This window comes from Chiloscyllium punctatum, chromosome 9 (genome assembly GCF_047496795.1).
Source record: "Chiloscyllium punctatum isolate Juve2018m chromosome 9, sChiPun1.3, whole genome shotgun sequence".
Taxonomy (NCBI): Eukaryota; Metazoa; Chordata; class Chondrichthyes; order Orectolobiformes; family Hemiscylliidae; genus Chiloscyllium; species Chiloscyllium punctatum.
The window spans coordinates 34,056,591-34,080,734 of NC_092747.1; the positions used below are offsets into that span (position 1 = coordinate 34,056,591).

The following is a 24,144-nucleotide window of genomic DNA, read 5'->3' on the forward strand; positions in this document are numbered from 1 at the left end:
AATTACGTTTTTCCTTTGCAGTTTGTTTTAGGGGAGTTAACTGCTCAATGTTCCAAAGTTGAATTTCATGATCTACAGAAACAAATGATCATTTGCCACTAGCATTTTGAGTTCAGAAGAAGAGAAGTCATATCAGAAGTGCAGTTTTAGCTTTGTAGAAATTGATAAAAATCAACAGGCCATGAGTTGGAAAGGAATCGCCAAACCGTTAGAACTGGAAAGTAGTTTTAGGTATTCAATGCTGAAAAGAACTCAAGCTGTTTCAACAATCCAGTGAGAATGGCTGGAAAGTCATTGAGTTAGTCACTATTTGTGTGTGTCAGAGAGAGACAGACAGAAACTTAGTTTAGTAAGAAACCTTAAAGTGAAGATATATTGCTATGTTTGGGTCTCTATAAAAGGAATTTCTGTTAAAAAAGGTTGAAGTTTTCTTTTTTCTCCTTATATTAAAATCATTCTCATTTGTCTCATATCTAGCTTTTCTTTTTGTTGTGCACTTGTGTTATGATGTTAAAAGTACATTGGGAACCTCACATGAATATTTTCAGTGACTACAAATTTAAATTTATGATCTAATAAGCCAGGCTTCATGCTTGCATCTGACCTGTCCAGTATTACCATTGACTGGGATCATAACACAGTCCAAACTCCATGCTGGTGCATAAATGTAGAGATCATAACAAAGTCAGCCAACTGGACATCATAGGATCTGAGTTTGTTAACTGAGGTTGTTAACCTGGTCCAATCATGCATCCCTGCCTGAAGAAAAAGGTTGAGTATTATTAGTACTGAGAGTCTGGTGCCTGACAACTCCTGTTAAAGAGTCTGCCTTGAAAATGATCTCACACATATGCTCTAGCTTTCAAAGTAGTAAAGAAACAACTATCATCCTCTAAATGTTTTGGTACACAATGATCCCAACAAAAATCTGGTATTGATGTGTGATGCCACGCTGTACAGCATCAGGGTGACACTGGCTTAAACGTGGCCTAATGGAGAGGAATGCTCAATAACTTGTGATCATATTTGGAGTCAGGATATTCAACCAATACCATCTTGAGGAGATGGAGGATGGTAAAACAGCATCAGGAACTCCTATGCCTGAACCAACACTCCACCAAGTCATAGAGAAAATTTGGTACATGGAAAGAAGTTTGGTGTAAGGAAATAACCCTGCATGGGTAAGAGGGATTCTCAATGTGAGGTCAGGACCAGTGACGTATGAAGGAGGTGCAACAGTCCTGAATAAGCATTATTCAAAGCAAAAGGACCAGCCTAAGTCCATGGACTCAGCAAGAGGGAGGTACTGACAGTAGTGAGGTCAGAGAGCTGCACTTTATAGAATGAGTTCCCTGATTGGGACTGCTAATCCAGTCCAGCACTAGGATAACGATAGAAAAGCTGCGTACATCCTTTGCAACACCGATTCCCGGACGAGTTAGTCACAGGTAAGGCCATTGTTTACCAACAGGAAATTAGGTTATTTCTTAAAGTTAAATGTCATTCGACATATAGGGTTATTTGGATACCATCCATCATCCAATGGCCAGGCAGAAAGAGCGATCCAAACTTTGAAGGTGTGACACTCTGGTGCCTGACTCGGTATGAGGCATTCCTATTAGTCAAGGTCAGAGTGAACTGCCAGAGAAAGTGGTGGATGCAGGAACAATTACAACATTTAAAAGACATTTGGATATGCTCATAAATAGGAAAGGTTTGGAAGAATATGGGCCAAGCTCAGGTAGGTGGGACTAGTTTAATTTGGGAACATGGTTAGCCTGGACTGGCTGGATCAAAGTATCTGTTTTCATGTTGTATAACTCAATGACGTTTTGAATGTAAATAAAGTACTTGGTGACTGGCCTCTATACAGTTATTTCAATGAGAATTGATCTGCAGGCTGCTGCAAATGAACTTCAAATAGTGGCCAGCATGGTGTCATCAGCAACCAGAGCTCTTAGGCATTGTCAACTTTGGTGTTGGTACACAGTCTTGCCAATTTGGAATGGTTTCTGTCAACTTTGGCATGCAAGTTAATAGAATCCTGCAATGTGGAAGTAGGCCTGTAGTTTCCACATTGATCCTTTGAAGAGCATCCCACCATGACCCACCCCTATACTCTCTCCCTGTAACCCTGCAATTTCTACAGCTAATCCCCCCAGCCTGCACATTCCTAGATACTATGGACAATTTACCATGGCTAATCCACCTGACCTTCATATCTTTGGAATGAGAGAGGAAACCAGAGCACCCCAAGGAAACTGACGCAAACATGGGAAGAATGTGTAAACTCCACAGACAGTCACCTGAGAATGGAATAGAACCCAGTTCCCAAGTACTATGAGACAACAGTGCTAACCATTGAGCCACCATACTGCCCTCATTTAAGTTGCTGAAAGCATAAAATAGTAGCATGAAGAAAACCATACCAGAGTGTTAATGCCATAGCATTGCCATATTTTGCTGCTTATCATAAGAGTTCTGGGAAGTGGGATGCATCTTATGGACAAACGTTGAATAGATTGAACCTTTATCATTCTTCTAAAGTCCAATGAGATGTGATCCTAAGGAGATTTGAAAGGGTAAATGGGAATGCTTAAAGATGAGGGTTTTTCATATACAAAGAACAAAGAAAAGAACAAAGAAAATTTACAGCCAGGTACAGGCCCTTCAAGCCTGAGCCGATCCAAATGTATTGTCTAAACCTATCGGTCAATTCCTAAGCATCTGTATCCCGCACTCCCCATCTATTCATGCATTTATCCAGACGCATCTGAAATGAATTTATCGTGCCTGCCTCTACCACCTCTGCTGGCAACGCATTCCAAATGCCTACCACCCTCTGTGTGAAGTACTTGCCGCATGTATCCCCCTTAAACTTTCCACCTCTCACCTTGAAAGCGTGACCTCTCATTATTGAATCTTTCACCCTGGGAAAAAGCTGGTCTCTATCCACCCTGTCTTACCATTCATGATTTTATAAACCCCAATCAGGTCCCCCACCCATCTCCTTTTTTCTGATGAAAATAAACCGAACCTACTCAACCTTTCTTCATAGCTAGCACCTTCCATGCCAGGCAACATTCTTGTAAACCTTCTCTGCACCCGCTCCAAAGCGCCTGCATCCTTTTGGTAATGTGGCGACCAGAACTGTACACAGTATTCCAAATGTGGCCGAAATAATGTCTTGAACAATGTTAACATGACCTGCCAGCTCTTATACTCAATACCCCGTCCAATGAAGGCAAGTATACTATACTATACAACTGCCTTGACCACTCTATCCACCTGTGCAGCAACCTTCAGGGTACAATGGACCTGCACTCCCAAATTTCTCTGCCTATCAACTTTTCCCAAGGCTCTTCTATTCATTGTATAATTTGCTCTAGAATTAGTCTTGCATAAATGCATCACCTCACATTTGTCTAGATTGAAAACCATCTGCCACTTTTCCGCCCAACTCTCCAGTATATCTATATCCTCGTGTCAGAGATATGAAAAAACTATTTCTGTTAGAAGTTAGTCTTTGAAATGCTCTTTCCTATTGAACAATGGCAGCTAACTCTGAGTATATTTAAGGCTGCGTTAGATTTTATTATGAAGGACTCTCCCCTCACCTGAGATGAGGTGACCCTCAGATTAAACCCTCAGGGATTAGAGCACTATGTGGGAAAGGGGGTGTTCTCTGTTGTACAGTGTGCCTAAACAGGAGGGATAACACATCAGTCTACAAATGTGTCTATGGGGCATGGACAACAGAACTGGTGCTCTATCAGTACTGGAACAGAAATCCCTGAATTGGCCAGTTTAGCTTTAATTGGCCAGAAGTGTGCATACAACCCAATGTCTCCTCTGCTGATAAAATACCAATGCTGGCTGGTAGGCAATGGTACCACCATAGCATCTGATTTTATCACTCCCTGTCTGCTCCTGTACAAGTGTTATAATACCACCATAGGTAAAAAGTGAAGTAAATAGATAAAAAGAGTTGTCAGTAAGATTGGCTGTACTTTATAAATCACCAAGACTAGATAAGATATATCCAAGGAGGAACGTAAGGGTGATTATTATGGAACTCCTAATCATAACCTTTCAGCTTTCCTTAGATACAGAAACAGTGCCTGAAGAATGGAGAATTTCAAATTTCACATTCTAATACAAAAATGAATCCAAGGGTAAGGGCTTTTGCCCGAAACATCGATTTCACTGCTCGTTGGATGCTGCCTGAACTGCTGTGCTCTTCCAGCACCACTAATCCAGTAAATACATCTATAGCCTATTCAGTTTAATATTAGTAGTGATAAAGCTTTTAGAAAAGGTAACCCCAGAAAGAAGCAACAGAGATAAGTCAGGATGAACAAAAAGAAAAGTCAACACAGAGCTGTGAAAGTAAAATCATGCTTAATGCATATAAATGAGTATTTTAATGAAGAGTATCAGATCAGCCATGATTCTACGAAATGACAAGCAAAATTGAGAGGTAAATGGTGTACTCCTGTTCCTATGGTACAATGCAGTTAATGATGGATCCAAGTACAAAAACTTCCAAAAGGTGGTTGCATAACTTCATCGTATTGTCTTCAAAGTTATGCCATGGAATAAGATGAATTACAAATGTACTAGTTGAATATTGAGAGTAGTGGTAAATGCTTGTTTTTTTTTGAAGTGGAGAAAAGATATTAAAGATTCAAGTACTGTAGCAGTGCACTTGTTGCAAGACATAGACAACATTAGAATGTGCACTGATGAGTGACAAGTAACATTCACACCATATAAATGCCAGATAATGAAGATCTGTGTCAAGATAGAACCTAACCCTCTCCTCTGGGCGTTTAATACCACTACCATCAATGAATTCTGTCATTAACATCCAGGGGTTAAAAATTGACCAGAAACTTAACTGAACCAGCCACATAAATACCTTGGCTAAGAGCTGGTCAGAGGTTTGAGTGCTGCAGCAAGTAACTCATCACTTTAGTCACCAAAGCCTGTTACAACCCACACATTAGTTCATACTCTCGAATTGCATGGATTAATCCAGCTCCAAAAACAGTCACAAACCTTAGTACAATCCAGGACCAATTAGCCCATTTAACTGGCATACTATTCACCATCTTCAATGTTCATTTCCTCTACTACCTCTGCATAATGAAGCAATGAGCACCATCTACAAGATGCATTACAATGGCTCATCAACACTCTTTCATTAGCACCTTTCAAACCTGAAACCTCTACCACCTGAAGGAGGGCAGGTCTTAAATGAAAACAATACCAGTTGCATGTCTTCCTCAAGCCACACAACAGATTGGTTTCAAATATTGCTATTCCTTCACTGTCACTAGGTCTAAAACCTGGAAGTCCCCTCCACAGAGACCTATGGGTGTATCTACACTATAACTGTAATGGTTCAAGAAGGTGGCTATTACAGTTTTCAGGGTAATTAAGGACAGACAATAAACTCTGATCTTAACAGAAACGCTCATATCCCATTACAGAAAAAAAAAACTGTGGAGCTCCCTGGGATTAGTACTGTGACTACAACTTGTTTTTCTTGAAATTTACTAATGAAATGGATTTAGGTGTAAAGAGCATGACCTCAAATTTTGTAGATGATACAGAACTGTGAGAATAATAGTGATAGTCTTCATGAGAACATGGACAGGATGTTGGAGTGAGCAGACTCTTTGATGAGATTTAACACAGAGAATTATCAAGTGATAAAATTAACTAAGAAGAAACAAGGAGAAATAATATAACATAAATGGCTATTTATTGTGTGCTTTAAAACAATACTGCTACCTGCACATTGAGATACCAGTCTTGAGTATCTCAAGCTGTGGATAACTGCACATCAACTCTCCAAGTTTACTTGTTCCTTATCACTAAGTAACGCCCTCCTTTTGTTTTGAAAAAAACTCTCATATTCTTCTGCACATGGCCAGTTCTCAAATACAGCTCTCTAATACGTCGAAAAATTTCCGTCTTCACAGAATGTTCTAGACTAGTGGCTTCTCTCTAACAATGTCAGAGTCATGTGATTAGTTAGATCACCGTAAATTATCTTGATCGACATTATCCCATAGTTTGCTTTTACTGTATTTACTTACACAGACGTTGTGCTGTCTGATGTCCTCATGGACATCATTTCACTACTTATAGCACCTCTCCCTAAAGTCCAAATATCTCAAGGTGAGATGATCTGGAAATGTGACTGGATACTCTGATCTGGTATAGTTATATCACTCTATACATTGTCGAATATACTATCAGAAGAAAGTGAGGACTGCAGATGCTGGAGATCAGAGCTGAAAATGTGTTGCTGGAAAAGCGCAGCAGGTCAGGCAGCATCCAAGGAGCAGGAGAATCGACGTTTCGGGCATGAGTCCTTCTTCAGGAAAGCTCATGCCCGAAATGTCGATTCTCCTGCTCCTTGGATGCTGCCTAATATACGATCAGCAAGGCTAACCTACACTCTAAGAATCTTAGTCAGTTTCACTTCCTGTCTACAGAAAAGTGAATATCTTCTTATTCCTTCTGAGTATCTCTTCAGGCATTCTGACAATATAAGATCACAACTGATCTGTTTCTTTGGTGATTATGACTTCTGACTTCCAGTTCCTTAACTAGACTTTCAACCACACCTTTGAGGTTGACCGAGTTTTTGTTTTATGTACCATCTCTACTTTTTGCTGCAGTATTTCTCGAGTAGTCTTGAGAAGTTAAAACAACAAGAACTTATGTTTGGCTTAAAGTTGTGTTCTACACTTTACTGTTAAACCCTTATTATTCAATGGTTGTGCTGTAACCAATTTAATTTCTCATTTGAACTTTTGTGCATCAGTGATGTCACAGTCCTGACAACTCTTTCTGCCCTTCCATTTCACTGGGAAAAAGTGGATATCTTGTCATCCACTTGAAGTCTGCTTTCAAACGGAGTTTCCTGAAAACCTTGTGAACAAGTTGACTCAAATACTAATTCTTCCAGGAAACTGTGTATCACAAAGATTCCTTTCATTGCTCTGATCACTGCTGTCTTTAAATTAAGTTTTGGTGCTTCAATCTATCTTTAATAACAGTTGACTCGAAGAAACTACATCTTCCCTCTAAAGCTGAATAAATCTATTGCTGTCCGTTCCCTGGCATTTTGGAAACTTGATGAAATAATAATCCCATATATATTTCAAAATGCCTGGACATAAAGAGTGTCGTGCTCTTGCTCTGTACTGTGAGATAACTCAATATGTACATGGAATCTCTGTATGATTTACCTTTAAAAAACATTTGAGATAAACATTTTATGGTCATATAATGACAAACCTTCTACTATTAAGTGTTATTTCTGTCTGTTTCAGCACTTGGTCTGCTGGACTGTATTCGAACCGCCCTTGCAAACAGATTTACCCAACCTTTGTATATTTCTTGCCAGATGTTTGAGGTGGGCAAAATTTGACTGAGTTTTCCATCAGTTACCAAAGAGCCGTGGAATGAGCTTATTTTTTTCTACAAAACAACAATCTTTGTCTGGTCAGTAACATACCACATCAAAGATCAATGTGCAAGAGATGTAGGGATTGCATATTAGTATGGATAAAGTTAGTAAACTAAAAGAAAGCAGGGAAGAGATAAATTAGTCTTTATTAATAGATAAACTGTAACCAGTGGAATGTCATTGGAATTCAGTTACTTACAATCTACAACAGTGATTTGAAGGAGGAATCAAATATATTGCAACTAAAATTGTTACTGACACCAATATGGGTAAGCAAATAATTGAAATTTCCAAGAGGAGTTTGAGAATCTGCAAAGAGACATTGGAAGTTTAGGTGAACATGCAAATGCTTGGCAGATGGAGTATAAAGAGGGAGAATGCGTTCAAGTTCTGAACAGGAGTCATATGGGACTCAAAATGTTAACTCTGTAGATGTTGCCAGACCTGCTCAGTTTCTCCAGCATCTGCAGTATTGTGATGCATTCAAATGTGCTCTTATCTATATTTTTCAGGAAGACTAGGAAAGCAGCATGTTATTTAAATGGAGAGAATTTGGAGAACGGGTAATAGAGATGGATCTTGGTTTTCTGATACCTAAATCAGAAAGTTAGTATGTGTGTACAGCAAATGATTGGGAAGGTAAATGGAATTTTGTTCTCTATTGTAAGTGTAATGGAGTAGAAAAACAGGGAAGTTTAACTGTAGTTGCAAAAGACCTTAGTGAAACCATATATGGGGCATATGTACAGTTGGACTACTTATTTGGAAAGAAAAAAGATTCAGTGCTTTAGAAGTAGGTCAGAGTAGGTTCCCTTGAGTCATTCCTGGAACAAAGAGCTTAATTTATGAAGAAAAGCTGAATAACTTAGGCCCATACTCACTGGAATGAAGAATAATAAGGTGATCTTATCGAAACATGTACGCTTTTGAAGAGACTGGAAAAGCTGGATACTAAAAGGAATTTTTTTCTATGTGGGGGGTCTACAAGACGAAGATTAAGAATAAAAGGTCTCTTTCTTAAGACAGAGATTACAAGAATTCTTTTCTCAGAGGATCATTAGAGAGAGAATTACTCTTACCCAGAGGCTGGAGGAGGTTGGGTCTTTAGATTTACTTATGGCTTAGTTGTATCAATTTTTATTGACAACAGAGTCAGGGAGTATTGATGGGTAGATTTACAGTATTTAAGAAATAGTGGGATGAAGGAACAGGTTAGAAAGACATACTTTGAGTACAAGGAGACTTGTGAAAAGTAGAAACATCATACAGACCAGTTAGACCCAATTGTTTTCTGCACTATATTTAACTTTGATCATAATAATTCAGAACAAGCGTTGATGTAAAAGGCAAAGTTGCCAAAGTCCTACCAGACCATATAGTCACTCTATCATAGAGAGACAATGGGTGGTGGTTTAACCTGAGGATCACCATACCTCAGGCGAAGGAGAGTCCTTCATGGTGACTTTAGTTGGTGCAGGAACTGAACCTAGTCTATTTCATAAATCAGCCATCCAGTTAAGCGAGCAAACTGAAGTAAACACCATAAACACTAGAACCACTTAACAAGTCAGACAGTACTTGTGAATAATAAATAAAGGGCTAACATTTAAGCTAATGTTCTTTCATTTTAAGATTAACATTTCAGGTTGATGTTAGGTACAGTTAAGTTCTCAGCATACATTATGCCTTTTTTCAGAGTGTTTACTGGATTCGCTATTTTTCTTTCAGATTTCCAACATTTGCATTTTGTTCTAGTTGTCACACATTATTGCAGAAGCACAGTTTAGTCAACTTGTTCTGTCTTACATATGTAATGCCTGAAGATAGTCTTTACATGAAAATATGAATCGCTTGAAATTAATTCAATGTTATTAGCTTTTGTCAAAATTAGTTTTTGGTTAGGCAAAGGAAAGGTATAAATGTTCCATTAAACTGACAGACAGTCACTCCAGACCTGCAATTTGAAATAAATTTAGCACATAATTTAAAGTTGTACAAGTAAACTATCTGCATTTATCCAGGAAACGAGATAGGACATCAGCAGTCACTCAGAAAATTTATTTTGACTTTTGATTTAAAAGGGCAATACAATGGGCAAAATGTCCCTTCATTCTTTTAAATAAAGAATTCAATATTTGCTCCAGAAATACCAACCTTTTGTGAGCTGCGAGACACTGATAAGTGTCAAAATATTGTCACTGCTTTTGCCTACTACTGCACATACAGTATTGAAGCAATTCTTCAAAGTCAAAAATATGTGAACTAAAAAAAATTCAAAGGTATGACAGCTTTAAATGTTTGGAATATTTCTAGCCATTAATTGCAATACATTCATCTGACTGGTTTCAGATCTGATTATTCAACGGATTGTTCAGAGTTTGACAAAGGGGTTTCATCAAAATCATACAAGTATTATATATGAAATAGACTATCACTCAGACTATTTTGGAGCAAATTTTGTACAAGGTTTGAATTATTAAGATTAAAGCGTTTCTATATGTGGTGAAACAACTGATGTATTTAGTTTTCAAATTGCATGACATTTATCTTGAAATAAAAAAGCATCTAAAACAAACTTACCTCAAATTCTGCATGCTTATGCACATCTTCTGCCCTCTGTCGATTCAGAATGAACTCTGCCTCATTAGCCACTCTAACTATGTGGTCCTTCATGGCATGGCATAACAACCTTTAAAAAAATGGAGAATATCACAAGTCTTCCTTCAATCTAACATGCTTGACAATGCTACTTTGTTTGAAGAAGACATATATTTCGCACACAACTGCCTCTATACAGGACATACGTTCACTAAACTCAGAGATTGTTCAGTACATTACAAATCAAACCTCTCTTTGATATAGAAATTATGACTGTTGATAGATATATGGTGAGATGGTATTTTACCGCTAATAGCGATCTAGAGGCCCAGACTAATGATTCGAGGACATGGATTCAAATCTCACCATGCAGCTGATAGAAGTTGAATTTAATTAACGAAAATAAAAATCTTAACTATAACCCTAGTCTCAGTAATGTGACCATGAAACTACCATCAAGTTAACTAATGCTATTTAGAGGGGGAAATCTGCCAATCCTTACGCAGTGTGGCCTCTGTGTGCCTCCACACCACTACAATGTAATTGACTCAACTTTATTCAGAAAAGACATAGCAAGCCACTTAGTTCTAAGGAATTAAGGTTGGACAACAAAATCTGCCCTTGGTAGTGATGTATTCATTCGATGAAAGAATAAAAAAAAGCTAAACATATTTTACTAGCAGATCATGCTTTCTTGATAATTTTGAATTATTCTTTAAAAGTGTTGAATTAAACAACTGTTTAATATGCTAATTTTAAGTAGAATACACATTTTTCATGATTAACAACATCCATTGTTGGAAACAACTATTTTATGATCGAATAAACATGAAGAAAACCAGAAGAAAAAAAAGTCCCTTTCAGATACATGGGGAGATAAATTGTGTGATGTTACTTCCAAAAAGATCAAGAATGAATAGTTAAAAAGTACTGGACAATCATGAATGACACTGAAAAATTATCAAATGGCATATGCTAGAAAACCGAGTTTCAGAATCTTAATTGTAGTTATGTTTTTAAAAAGAATCCAGATTTTCTAATATACACATTTGTCATTTGATATATCTCTTTATTCCAACACTTTTAACTAACCTTATTCTTACTTTATTCTGGGAAAATAACTCTTACAGTGTAGAGATTATACACAATTTTACACACCATTAAACATACATTGATATAATTATGCAGGTGCTTTTTTTTAATCCCTTTAATGATGCTGATCCTAATTTTTGGCCAACCAAAGCACTTAAACCACTGCACATACATCAACTGTTTATGCGCTGTTAATTGTAGACAACGACATCATTAAATTCTTAATCTATGATTAATCTACAATGCTTTCTTGGTGATTAGAGTGATTACCTTTCTTTTTCATTCTATTTGAAAACTCTGTTTTAATTACCATGTTGAAAATATGCATACTGTGCAAGATTATTAAAGCAAATCAATTTAAAACAGAATTTTTGTGATATTAAAACTAAAAAGGTCATATTGACCAGTTGATTTATCAATCATGTCATTATATATATTCATTTTTTTCTGACTATAACTGAACTGGAATGGACTGCTGTAACTTGAATACCATAAATGTTTTGCATAAATTGGAAATTGAATCCTACATACGGAGCTATACAATACAATGCTGGTATTTGAAAACATGGAGAGAGAGAATTGGAGACTAAATGGCAGCAAGAATCTTTTAAATTAAGGGCGTTCTGCCTGGCAGCAACACAACCAAAGGGCTGTTGAGTGTTTTAAAAAAAACTAGAAGTGGCAAGATCAGCAGACTGAAGACATCCAGAATTTACAAACAGAAAGCAGACTTCATTCCCCCCATATAGGGAGAAAAACAAAAAATCCAGAAAGCTTTAAAGGAAGAATTCATTCTAGAAAAGACCTAAGCTTACCTGATCAACCATCAAAACAAAGGATGACTGTCACCCTGCAGCTAACAGCATTTCATCATCACAAAAATCAAAAGAACTGAGAGAGTAGTAACTTTCCACTTTGTAATTTGAACTTTTGATTTTTGGAATTTTGTTTACCTTGTATATATTCTTACCACTTATAGTATCTACTACCTATAGTTAAACTGGTTATCTTTTGTATGTCTCAATCTTGACTGTGGAGGTGGGTTCCTGAAGGATTACAGTTTAATTTTTACAAATTAGAAATCCTTTCTTTCTCATGCTCTTGCTAAAGAGCAATGTGTTACAAAAATAGATGTTTTTTTTTCCCAAAGAAAACATGGTGTGAATTGCTTTTGTCCCAAATAGCAGTCAGTTAAGCAAATTGGTCACTTTGGTAGTCTCAGTGAAATTTTGTACATTTTGTAACAGCTTGTGGTACAGTAGAGCACAAACATTGGTGCATTCTTCCCAGTTAAATCATAACAATAAACACAAGGACTGTTGTGGATCTTTGTCTCAGTACTGTGTAACTTCGATAAAATTTAATTGCACACATATTTAGGAACTTCACTGCACAAATTTTAAATTAATGGATGTTCTTCTTGTTGCTCAATGAAATGTCTTACCACTGTTTTGGATGCATACTTGATGAACTCTTTATGGTTTTTCGCTCAGAATTTGTCATTTCATTTAGAATTAGAAGAAATATTTGAACATGGATTTTAAAATGAATAAAGAATAAAGCTCCCTGCTTATAGATCACATGAAGTCTAGAGCAATAATTAATAATTGGATGTATGTTAATATGTTAGTTAAAATTATTAGCCATTGACTGCTGTACCTTGGATAGTAACTTGCTCAAGTGATTCTGCACTAATAAGCTGTTACCTACTGTAAAACATACAACACATTTTCCTAACAGATGGAGTAGCAGATCCATTTACAGCCAAAGCTCCCTTTATCGTTCTTTTGAAACATCCCTGTTTCAGCAATTGTCACAAATGAAATGAACAAATTAATGATAATACATTTTTCAGTTAAGGGAAGAGTAAATAAAAAAAAACTGATGGAATGTGGGCATCATTAGTTAACCCAACATTTATTGCTCATTCGTAATTGCCCAGGAGTAGGTGGCATTGAACAACTTTCTAGATAATGTAGTCCTTTGGGCTTATGAACACCCAGAATACTGTTTGGCAGAGAGTTCTAAGATATAGCCCCAATAACAGTACAGGAACTGTGATATACTTCCAATTTAAGACAGTGGCTTGGAGGAGGACTTGACGGTGCTGCTACAACTATTGCACTTGGCATTCTAGGAGACAAAGGTCAGGGGTTTGGAAGATGCTGTCAAAAGAGTCCTGGTAAGTTAATATAATCAAGCAAGTAGATGGTACACACTGCTACCACTGTGTGTCACTACTGAAGGTAATGAATTTTTGAGGTGGAGGTTGAGCTCCAATGAAACAAGATGCTTTGTCCTGGACAGTGTTGAGCTTCATGAATTGTTATGAAGTGGAAGTCGAACTACCCCCCGCCCCACAACCCGATGACTAAAACCGAAAAACCCAGAGAAGCTCACCTCACCTCATAATCTGTTGAACTAAGTATGACAAGCAGTATAACCTACCTCTCACCACCAGCACCCACCCCCCACCCCACCCTCACCAATCTGTTATAAAGTAGTAGTTAAATGTAATGAAATCCTTTCACTCACTCTATAACCAACAGGCAACAATTTATCTAACTCCAACAGTGAACAAATTAGCAGAACTACTAACAACAAAACAATTCCCATCTAACTACCACTTATTCCTGAACAAACAAAATTCTTATGCTATGCTGTTCCAATCAATTGAAGTACCACTTATATGAAATACAATAAAAATTTAGTACTTAGTCTCTTGACATTACAACCAGAATACACCTTTAGGAATGCTCCAAGTCCTTTCCATTGATCTTCTTTCAGGAACGCCCCTCCTTCGAATTCTTGTGTCAGGAATATTACCTAAGAGTGCTGCTGTACTTTTAGTCAGATGATGGTTACTCTGAGAGCTAACCGCTTCAGATAGCAGTTTCCTCTCGGGTGACGTTCAAATGCTGTCTTCTTTTACACTCTTAATTACCTATTAATTTCTTTATTAGAATTGGTCCAAGGGCTTTTGCCCGAAACATCGATTTCGCTGCTCGTTGGATGCTGCCTGAACTGCTGTGCTCTTCCAGCACCACTAATCCAGAATTTGGTTTCCAGCATCTGCAGTTATTGTTTTTACCTTAGTCTCAGAGTGCCTAGTTTAAATTAATTGGCTAAATTTAAATATCTGTTGGCTTGGTAAAAATGCTGCATTGTCTGCTAACCTTGCAAACAGTATAGCCTTTATAAACAAATGCTTCAATTTGAGCACCTGCAAACTGGCAAGCTGCTGCCCAGACATGCATTTTTAAATCTCTCAGCATAGAGAAAACACATCATCTTTTCAAGGAATCATACACTCTTCTCCCCCCACCCCCTGCCCCCATCATTTTACTATATTCAAATTCTAATATCCTGCCTTCCAATTCACAAACAACTACTAAAACTTGCAACAGAATGTTGTTGAAGTTGCTCCCCATTCAGGCAAGTGGACATTAGACTATCACTTTTCTGACCTTGGATTTGTATGAGATAGCCAGACATTGGATAGACTGAAGAGGAGTTACTTGCTGCAGAATTCATGGGGTCTGACCTGCTCTTGTAGGCACAGTATTTATATGGCTTGTTCAGTTCAGTTTCTGATGAATGGTAATACTAAACATCAAGGGACATTGGATAGATTCTTTCCTGTTGGAGATAGTCAATGCCTGGCTTGTGAGACACAAATGTCACTTTCCATTTGTCAGCCCAAGCCAGGATGGTCCAGGCCTTGCTACATTTGAACATGAACTACTTCAGTATCTGAGGCGTTGAAAACTGGAGCTAAACATTGCACAATCAGCAAGTATCCCTATTTCTGTCTTATGATGGAGGGAAAGCAGTCAACAAAACAATTGAAGATGGTTTGGCCTACAATACTAAAGAAACTCCTGCAATGATGATCGACCTCTAACAACTCCAATCATCTTCCTTTGTGTTCAAAAGACTCCAACCAGAAAATAGTTTTTCCAATTCTCAAAAGTCCAGTTTTACAAAGGTACCTTAATACCAAACTCAACTGAATGCGCCATTGATATAAAGGACAGTTCCTCATCTCCCATCTCTGCAATTCAGCTCTTTCAGCAACTGCAATGAAGTCAAGACCAAATGGCCTCAGCAAAACCCAAACTGAGCATCAGTCAGCAGTTCGCTTTTTGTGAGTGCCACTGAGAACACAGTCAATGACCGCTTCCATCATTGCTGATGTAGATTGCAGTGACAGGGTGATATTTGGGTGGCTTGGATTTGTTATGATTAGATGATTAGATTTTCTACAGTGTGGAAACAGGCCCTTCGGCCCAACAAGTCCACACCGACCCTCTGAAGAGCAACCCACCCAGACCTATTCCCCTGCACCTAACACTATGGACAATTTAGCATGGCCAGTTCACCTAACTTGCACATCGTCGGACTGTGGGAGGAAACCGGAGGACCCGGAGGAAACCCACGCAGAACATACCTGTGCAACTTTCTACAATGTCAGTTAGATGCTAATGTTGCAACTATACTGAAACAGATTGGCTATAAATGCAATTTTAAAACAGTTGCTAAAGAAAAGCTAATCAAGTTAAGATTACTTTAAATTCACAATGGTGAACTATTCTGTTACCGCCAAGGCAGGTGGTGTGTATTGTTGCTCTATTCCTCGTAATTTACTGGTCCTAACATTAAAGAAAAATACCTTTCCCAGTTACCAAGGTGGCCAATTAAATACTTTTGCTATAGAGGGTTTGAAATTTTTAAAAATGACCAGGTTTCTTAAAGAAATATAATTATTAAAAAAAGATAACATTTTAAATATTCAAAGATGATGCAATAACATGATGAGAGCATATAGTGAAAGTATAAATGTTTAACCCTCTAAATAACCTAAAACACACATAATCACATATACACTGGCTTTAGGAAATTAGGAGATAAAAATGGATTTTTCTCTTCAGAGGTTCACATTACAGAAACACCATTTTCTGGCCATTAGAGTTATTCTTGAAGTTTTGAACTACTTATATCTTGAAGTGAATTTTCTCAATTCTGTTGTTCTAATATTCTCGGCATGTGTGGTAAAGTCACTGATCATGCAAGCTGTCTCTCAAGATATGACATTAAAAAGTTGCTCAGGAATACAATAATGAAAAGTCCTTCAATCTTTCTCCCATAAGAACAAATAGGGTGCTGCACTTTTATTTAGTAGACCCTCTCAATTTAAATCAACAATCTGTCTTTTGATTCTGTACTCAATAAGAGAATTTTTGTTCAGAAATAGGAGAGATCAGCGGTAAACCCTTGCTCACAGGATTCTTGTTCCAAAATAATTCAAAATATCAAAGCATTGTCCATTCAGTCACTGTTCAAACAGTTCCAGTAGGAGTCGAAAGCAATGTAACAGAAGAAATGGAAGCACTATTAAACCATTCTGCCCTTCAAGCTTATCCAAACATTCAATAAGATCATTGCTAATTTGCTCCAGGCTTCAATTCTTCATATGTGCCAGGTCCTCATAGCCCTCAATGCCTCAATATTTCAAAAATCTAACTACCATCTCTTTAAATAGTTTTAATGATGTAGCCTCCATACCTCTCAAGGAAACAAGTCCCAACATTCCCGTGGAGACAAGAAATTCCTTAGCATTTCGGTTTTAAATGAGTGTCCCCTTATTTTGGAGCCTGAGATTTTCCCACCAGTGAAAAGGCCTTCTCAACATCTACACTGTCAAGACCAACTGAATCTTTCATTTGCATCTCAATAAAACCATCTAAATTCTAATGAATGTAGGCCAAATCTGTTTAACCATTCTTGATTAGTAAAGCCTTTCGTCCCAGAATCATTTTGGTGATTCTCTTTTGAACTACCTCCAATGCTTATATTTCCTTTCTTAAGCACAGAGACCTACAGTACTCCATACACAGCCTCACTAACACCTTGTAAATTGTAATAAGACTTGCCGATTTGAAACTCCAACTGCTTAGCAATAAAGACCAAAATTCCACATGCTTTCTTAATTATTTGCTGCATCTGTATGTTAATTTTTTTCTGTTTTATGCACAAGAACACCTGTAGTGTTACACTTTTTGGGAGTATCTCCACTTAAAAGAATAATCTGCTTTTTCATTCTTCCTACCAAAGTGCATGACCTCACACTTTCCTACATTAAACTCCATCTGGTAAATTTTTGCCTACTTGCTCAACCTATCTATATCTCTTGCAGATTCCTTATGTCCTCATCAGATCAAGCTTTCCCACCTATTCTGCTATCAACAGCAAACTTCGATACATAACATTGTCCTTTCCTCCAAGTTGTTAATACAGATAATGGATAATTGAGGCCCTAGTGGCACCCCACTAATGAAATCTTCCCAACTTGGGAAAAACAGCAATTCATCCCAACTCTATATTTTGTGTGGTAACCAATCCGCAATCCATGCTAATACATTACCCACAAAACGATGAGCTACCATCTTGTGCAATATCTTTTTGTGGCAACTCATTAAATGCCTTCCAAAAATCCAAAATACACGACCAGTACTCCACGTCACAGCAAAAGGGAGGCATTAAACTTGATTACCTTCCTTCATTGATGAGTTCAATAAATGCCAATCCTGCATTCTTCTGAATAGAATTCTGCCATTCCTGGAAAAACAGACCAAAATAATATGTTACTTCATAAAACTACTTGAAATGTTTATAACAAATTTATACAGGGCATAATCCTAAAGACAAGCCATAGCTAAAATATTTCAGAATTTCTATACCGAAATTAGAGGTTTCCAACATAAAATTCTACTACCTACAATTGATATACTGATTTTAAAAATCTGTTTAAACTCACAAATGCCTAAAATTGAATTACTGGCTCAACTGAAGTTGTGTCTTATTCTCTTCTTAAATTTTACTGATATATATTTATAAGTTCAATACCCATGCATTGCTAAAGAGTGTGACTTAAGAAAGTCTGCAGGAAGAATTGCTTTAAGGTAAGAAAGCAACATAAAGCATTTAATGGGATTGTTTCCTTACAGAAAACAGCACTCTTAGCAGCTGCAAAAAAACTTGCACAGACAAAGCACCTTTTGTATAGGAACAAAACACTCTAGAATTGTTTAATGTATGCCTAAATAAATAATGCATGTTAACAGCCAAATAATGAAAGGTCAGATGGGAAACTTGGGCAACAAATGGATCTCAATAGGATTTTAATGAGGATAGGACTGTGGGCAGGTAGAATGATATTGAAAAAGATTTCCAGTGTAGAACAGTTGGATCAAGTCACAACACAGCATGTGAAAAGGAAATTCAAAGGAGGCCAGATTTGAAACAATGGAAAATTCAGGGAGGTGTGATAGCAGCATAAAGGGATACAGAACAAGGCCATGAAGAAATTTAAGCCCAAGGCTGAAACTATCAAATTGGAAATAATGAAGTACCAGGTGCACAGCAGAATGATAGGCAAATGATATTTTGGACAGAAACAGAGAATTGAACTTTTGTTGAGTTAAAGGTTATGGAGAGTCAGAGATTGGACAGGTCCAGCTAAACACTGGAATCATTGAAAATGGAAGTGGCAAATACTTGGTTGAGACTTTTAGTAACAAATGAGCTGGGTTAAGTGCAGAATTAACCAATTTTATGGAGGTATAGAAACATAATAAATTTAGAGCTCAGAAGGAAACGACTCAACACCTCATTCCTGCCTTGGTTAAGAAAAGAGCTTTCCAATCCAATTCCACTGACCTACTCTTGGTAGCAGCCCTGAATTCTCTGGCACTTCAAGTGCATATCTAAGTGTTTCCAAAGTAAACAATCCCAGTTTAGCAGATTCAATCCTTTTTCATAGCTAAAATTCTTCATTCTCAGGAATGTCCTCAGTACCTTTTTAGTGTGACCATATCATTTGTGTAATGAGATGATCATAACTGCATGCAGCATTTTAGCTAAACCTAACTAGTATGTTATACAATACTATTCTAACGTCCCTCTTATAACGTCATGTCTCAACTAATAAGATATACAGTATTACTTCCAAAGTAGTTTTCTATGTGCCCTCTCACCCCTCAGTTCCTGTACACTTTACAGTATTTTACTATTTACTGTGTATTGCTTTAAATTGTTTTCCCTCTCTAAATGCATCATTTCATACTTCTCCAGATTGAATTCTATTTGCCGCTTTTCTGCCAATCATAATAGTCTTTTGATATCTTTCTAGAGTCCTCAACTTTCTTCGTCAATCTTACCATCAATCTCACATACTTTATGTAAATTAGTAACTTATTAATCATGCTTCCAGATTTTGAGTGTAAATGTATACTGAGAAAGCAAGAGACATGGAACTATACCTTGTATAACCTCAATGGAAACATCAACCAGTCACTAAAAAGATGTGTCAACCATTAGCTTTGCTTCCTTCTACATAAATAATACTGAATATAACTTGCGATTTCCTATGGATGCTTAATTGTCTGACTAGTCTGCAGGTTGGTACATTGTCAAAAGTAATGCTAAAATTCATGAAAACTACATCCAAACATACTACCATCTTCAACCCGCATTACCTTCTCAAAAAATTAAATCATCATTCAGACATCTTTTACAAGTCCATACTATTTCCTGCCTTTTGAAATATATAATTAATACTGTCTCTCAGAAATAGTTCCCTTAATTTGTGATCACTGGGGGTTGATGGCCAGATCTTAAACTATGTGGTCTATTCCTTCGTTTCTTTTTAAAAAGATACATTGTTAACAGTTCACCACAGGAGACCAATTAGCCTGTCGAATTCATGCTCGCTTTCTGCAAGAATCACTTACTTAGAGTCATACAGCATGGCAACTGGCTCTTCAAACCAACTCATTAATGCCAACCAAGTTTCTTAAACTGAGCTAGCCCCATTTACCTGCATATCCCACAAAACCTTTCGTATCCATGTACCTGTTCAACTATCTTCGTCCCATGCTCCCTTACATTTTCCTTTATCCCTAAAATTTTCTTCTCTTCCATTGTTTACCAAATTCCCTTTTACCATCATAATTGAATTCAACTCCATCGGACTCTCGGGCCTTGCAATCCAGACCACTCACTGCATAAATCTTACTCACCAGATCAATCATGGGAGAGAAAACACTTACTGATTACCACATACCACTCTCAATCAACTTAAGAATTAGTAATCCACTATGTTAAATAGCTTGGAGGAAGCACTGAGGACACAAAATATATTCTGTCTGGGGATTTTAATGTCCCCCACCAAGCATGGCTCAGCAGTAGCTGCAATGATTGTGTCCTAAAAGGTGTTGCTGTTAGAATTGGTCTGTGGTAGGTGGTGAGGGAATCAGTAAGATTGAAAACATACTAATCCTCATTCTCATCAATCTGCCTACTGCAGATGCACTGGTCCATTACAGGATCAGTAAAAGTGACCACTGCACAGTCCTTGAGGAGATAAAGTACCAACTTCACATTGATAATTCCTTATAATTGTGTTGTGTGGCACTATCATTATTCTAAATGGGATAATCTTCAAACAGATTTGACAATTTAAGACTGAGCATCTGTGGGACACTGAACTATCAACTGCAGCAGAATCGTATTGACACAGATTATGCAACCTCATGGCCCAGCATATCTCCCATTGCATTATTACCATCAAGACTTAGAATCAGCCCTGGTTCAATGCAGAGTGCAGGAGGGCATGCAAGCAGCGACACCAGGCATACCTAAAATTGAGGTGTCAACTTGGTGAAGCTACACAACAGAACTACTTGCATGCCAAACAGCATAAGCAGCAAGTGATTGACAGGACTAAGTGAGCCCACAATTAACAGATGACATCTAAACTCTGCTGTCTTGGCACACCCAGTCATGAATGGTGGTGGACAATTTAACAATGTACTGGAGGAAGCAGTTCTTCAAATAACCCCATCCTCAATGAAAGTGCCCAGCACATCAGTGCAAAAGATAAGGCTGAAGCATTTGCAACAATCTTCAACCAGAAATGCTGAACGGATGATGCATAATGGCCTTCTCCAGAGGTCACCAGCATCACTGGTTACAGTTTCGATCAATTTGCATCACTCTAAATGCTATCAAGAAACAGCATGCATATGCTGAGGGTCGTGACAATATTCTAATAATAGTATTGAAGATATGACCCAGAATTTGCCGCACCCTAACCAAGCTGTTCCAATACAACTACAACACTGGCATCGACCTGAAAATGTACCCAGCTATGTCGTATATGTAAAGCGTAGTCATATAAAACACAGCCACTTATTACCACATCAGTTTACTCTCAATAAGGTGATGTGGGAGGAGATGTCATCAACAATGAGATCAATCAAAACCTGCTTTGCCAACATCCAGCTTGGATTCCACAAGAGCCTTTCAGATCCAGACCTCATCATCGCCTTGGTTCAAACATGGACAGAAGAGCTAAATTCCAGAGGTGAGGTGAGAATGACTGCCCTTTCCATCATGCTGCATTTGACCAAATGTGGCATAAATTAGCCATAGAAAAACTGGATTGAATGAGATTGACAGGAAAACCTCTTGACTGGTTTGAGTCACACCTAGCAAAAGGAAGGTGGTTGCGATTACTCAAACTCTGTCAAGTCAGGTAAAGGGACGGCTGGAAAATGGGAAGCCTTCAGAAATGAGATAACAAGAATCCAGAGAAAGTATATTCCTGTCAGGGTGAAAGGGAAGGCTGGTAGGTATAGGGAATGCTGGATGACTAAAGAAATTGAGGGCTTGGTTAAGAAAAAGAAGGAAGCATGAGCCAGATCCAGACAGGATATATCGAGTGAATCCTGAGAAGAGTTTAAAAGTAGGAGTATACTTAATAGGGAAATCACGAGGGCAAAACAGGGACATGAGATAGTTTTGGCAAATAGAATGAAGGAGAATTCAAAAGGCTTTTACAAATATATTAAGGACAAAAGGGTAACTAGGGAGAGAATAGAGCCCCTCAAAGATCAGCAAGGCGGCCTTTGTGTGGAGCCACAGAAAATGGGAGAGATACTAAATGAATATTTTGCATCAGTATTTACTGTGGAAAAGGATATGGAAGATATAGACTATAGGGAAATAGATGGTGACATCTTGCAAAATGTCCAGATTACAGAGGAGGAAGTGCTGGATGTCTTGAAACGGTTAAAAGTGGATAAATCCCCAGGACCTGATCAGGTGTACGCGAGAACACTGTGGGAAGCTAGAGAAGTGATTGCTGGGCCGCTTGCTGAGATATTTGTATCATCGATAGTCACAGATGAGGTGCCGAAAGACTGGAGGTTGGCAAACATGGTGCCACTGTTTAGGAAGGGTGGTAAGGACAAGCCAGGGTACTATAGACCCGTGAGCCTCACCTCGGTGGTGGGCAAGTTCTTGGAGGGAATCCTGAGGGACAGGATGTACATGTATTTGGAAAGGCAAGGACTGATTCGGGATAGTCAACATGGCTTTGAGCGTGGGAAATTATGTCTCGCAAACTTGACTGAGTTTTTCGAAGAAGTGACAAAGAAGATTGATGAGGGCAGAGCAGTAGATGTGATCTCTATGGACTTCAGGAAGGCGTTCGATAAGGTTCCCCATGGGAGGCTGATTAGCAAGGTCAGATCTCATGGAATACAGGGAGAACTAGCCATTTGGATACAGAACTGGCTCAAAGGTAGAAGACAGAGGGTGGTGGTGGAAGGTTGTTTTTCAGACTGGAGACCTGGGACCAGTAGAGTGCCACAAGGATCGGTGCTGGGCCCTCTACTTTTTATCATTTACATAAATGATTTGGATGCAAGCATAAGAGGTACAGTTAGTAAGTTTGCAGATGACACCAACATTGGAGGTGTAGTGGACAGTGAAGAGGGTTACCTCAGATTACAACAGGATCTGGACCAGATGGGCCAACGGGCTGAGAAGTGGCAGATGGAGTTTAATTCAGATAAATGCGAGGTGCTGTATTTTGGGAAAGCAAATCTTAGCAGGACTTATACACATAATGGTAAGGTCCTATGGAGTGTTGCTGAACAAAGAGACCTTGGAGTGCAGGTTCGTAGCTCCTTGAAAGTGGAATCGCAGGTAGATAGGATAGTGAAGGAGGCGTTTGGTATGCTTTCCTTTATTGGTCAGAGTACTGAGTACAGGAGTTGGGAGGTCATGTTACGGTTGTACAGAACATTGGTAAGGCTACTGTTGGAATATTGTGTGCAATTCTGGTCTCCTTCCTATCGGAAAGACGTTGTGAAACTTGAAAGGGTTCAGAAAAGATTTACAAGGATATTGCCAGGGTTGGAGGATCTGAGCTACAGGGAGAGGCTAAACAGGCTGAGGCTGTTTTCCCTGGAGCGTCGGAGGCCGAGGGGTGACCTTATAGAGGTTTACAAAATTATGAGGGGTATGGATAGGATAAATAGACAAAGTCTTTTCCCTGGGGTCGGGGAGTCCAGAACTAGAGGGCACAGGTTTAGGGTGAGAGGGGAAAGATATAAAAGAGACCTAAGGGGCAACTTTTTCACGCAGAGAGTGGTACGTATGGAATGAGCTGCCACAGGATGTGGTGGAGGCTGGTACAATTGCAACATTTAAGAGATATTTGGATGCGTATATGAATAGGAAGGATTTGGAGGGATATGGGCCAGGTGCTGGCAGGTGGGACTAGATTGGGTTGGGATGTCTGGCTGGCGTGGACGGGTTGGACTGAAGAGTCTGTTTCTAAGCTGGTCATCTCTATGACTCTATGAGAACATTGCTGCAGGAGTTCCTCAGGGTTGTGTCACAGGTTCAATCATCTTCAGCTGCTTCATCAACAAACTTCATTCCATCTTCCGGTCAGAAGTGAGGATGTTCACTGATCATTGCACAAAGTTCAGCACCATTCGCTGCTCCTCAGATACTGAGGTCCATGTCCAAATTCTGCAATACTTGAACAATCTCCAGGTATAGGCTGAGAAATGGCAAGTTACATTTGTGCCATGTAAATGCCAGTCAAT

The 24,144-nt window shown here is 38.4% G+C and overlaps 1 protein-coding gene across 4 annotated transcripts in view; it reads right to left on the bottom strand.

Moving 5' to 3' along the window:
- nbeaa (neurobeachin a) overlaps window positions 1-24,144 on the bottom strand; it is a 913,644-nt gene that overhangs the window by 518,105 nt on the left and 371,395 nt on the right. For all 4 annotated transcript variants that reach the window (XM_072577218.1, XM_072577214.1, XM_072577213.1 and 1 more), the window contains 2 exons: window positions 17,733-17,797; window positions 10,070-10,178 (listed from right to left, as the gene is read on the bottom strand). In XM_072577218.1, the coding sequence (XP_072433319.1) occupies window positions 10,070-10,178; window positions 17,733-17,797 (174 nt within the window). The remainder of the gene's footprint in view (window positions 1-10,069; window positions 10,179-17,732; window positions 17,798-24,144) is intronic.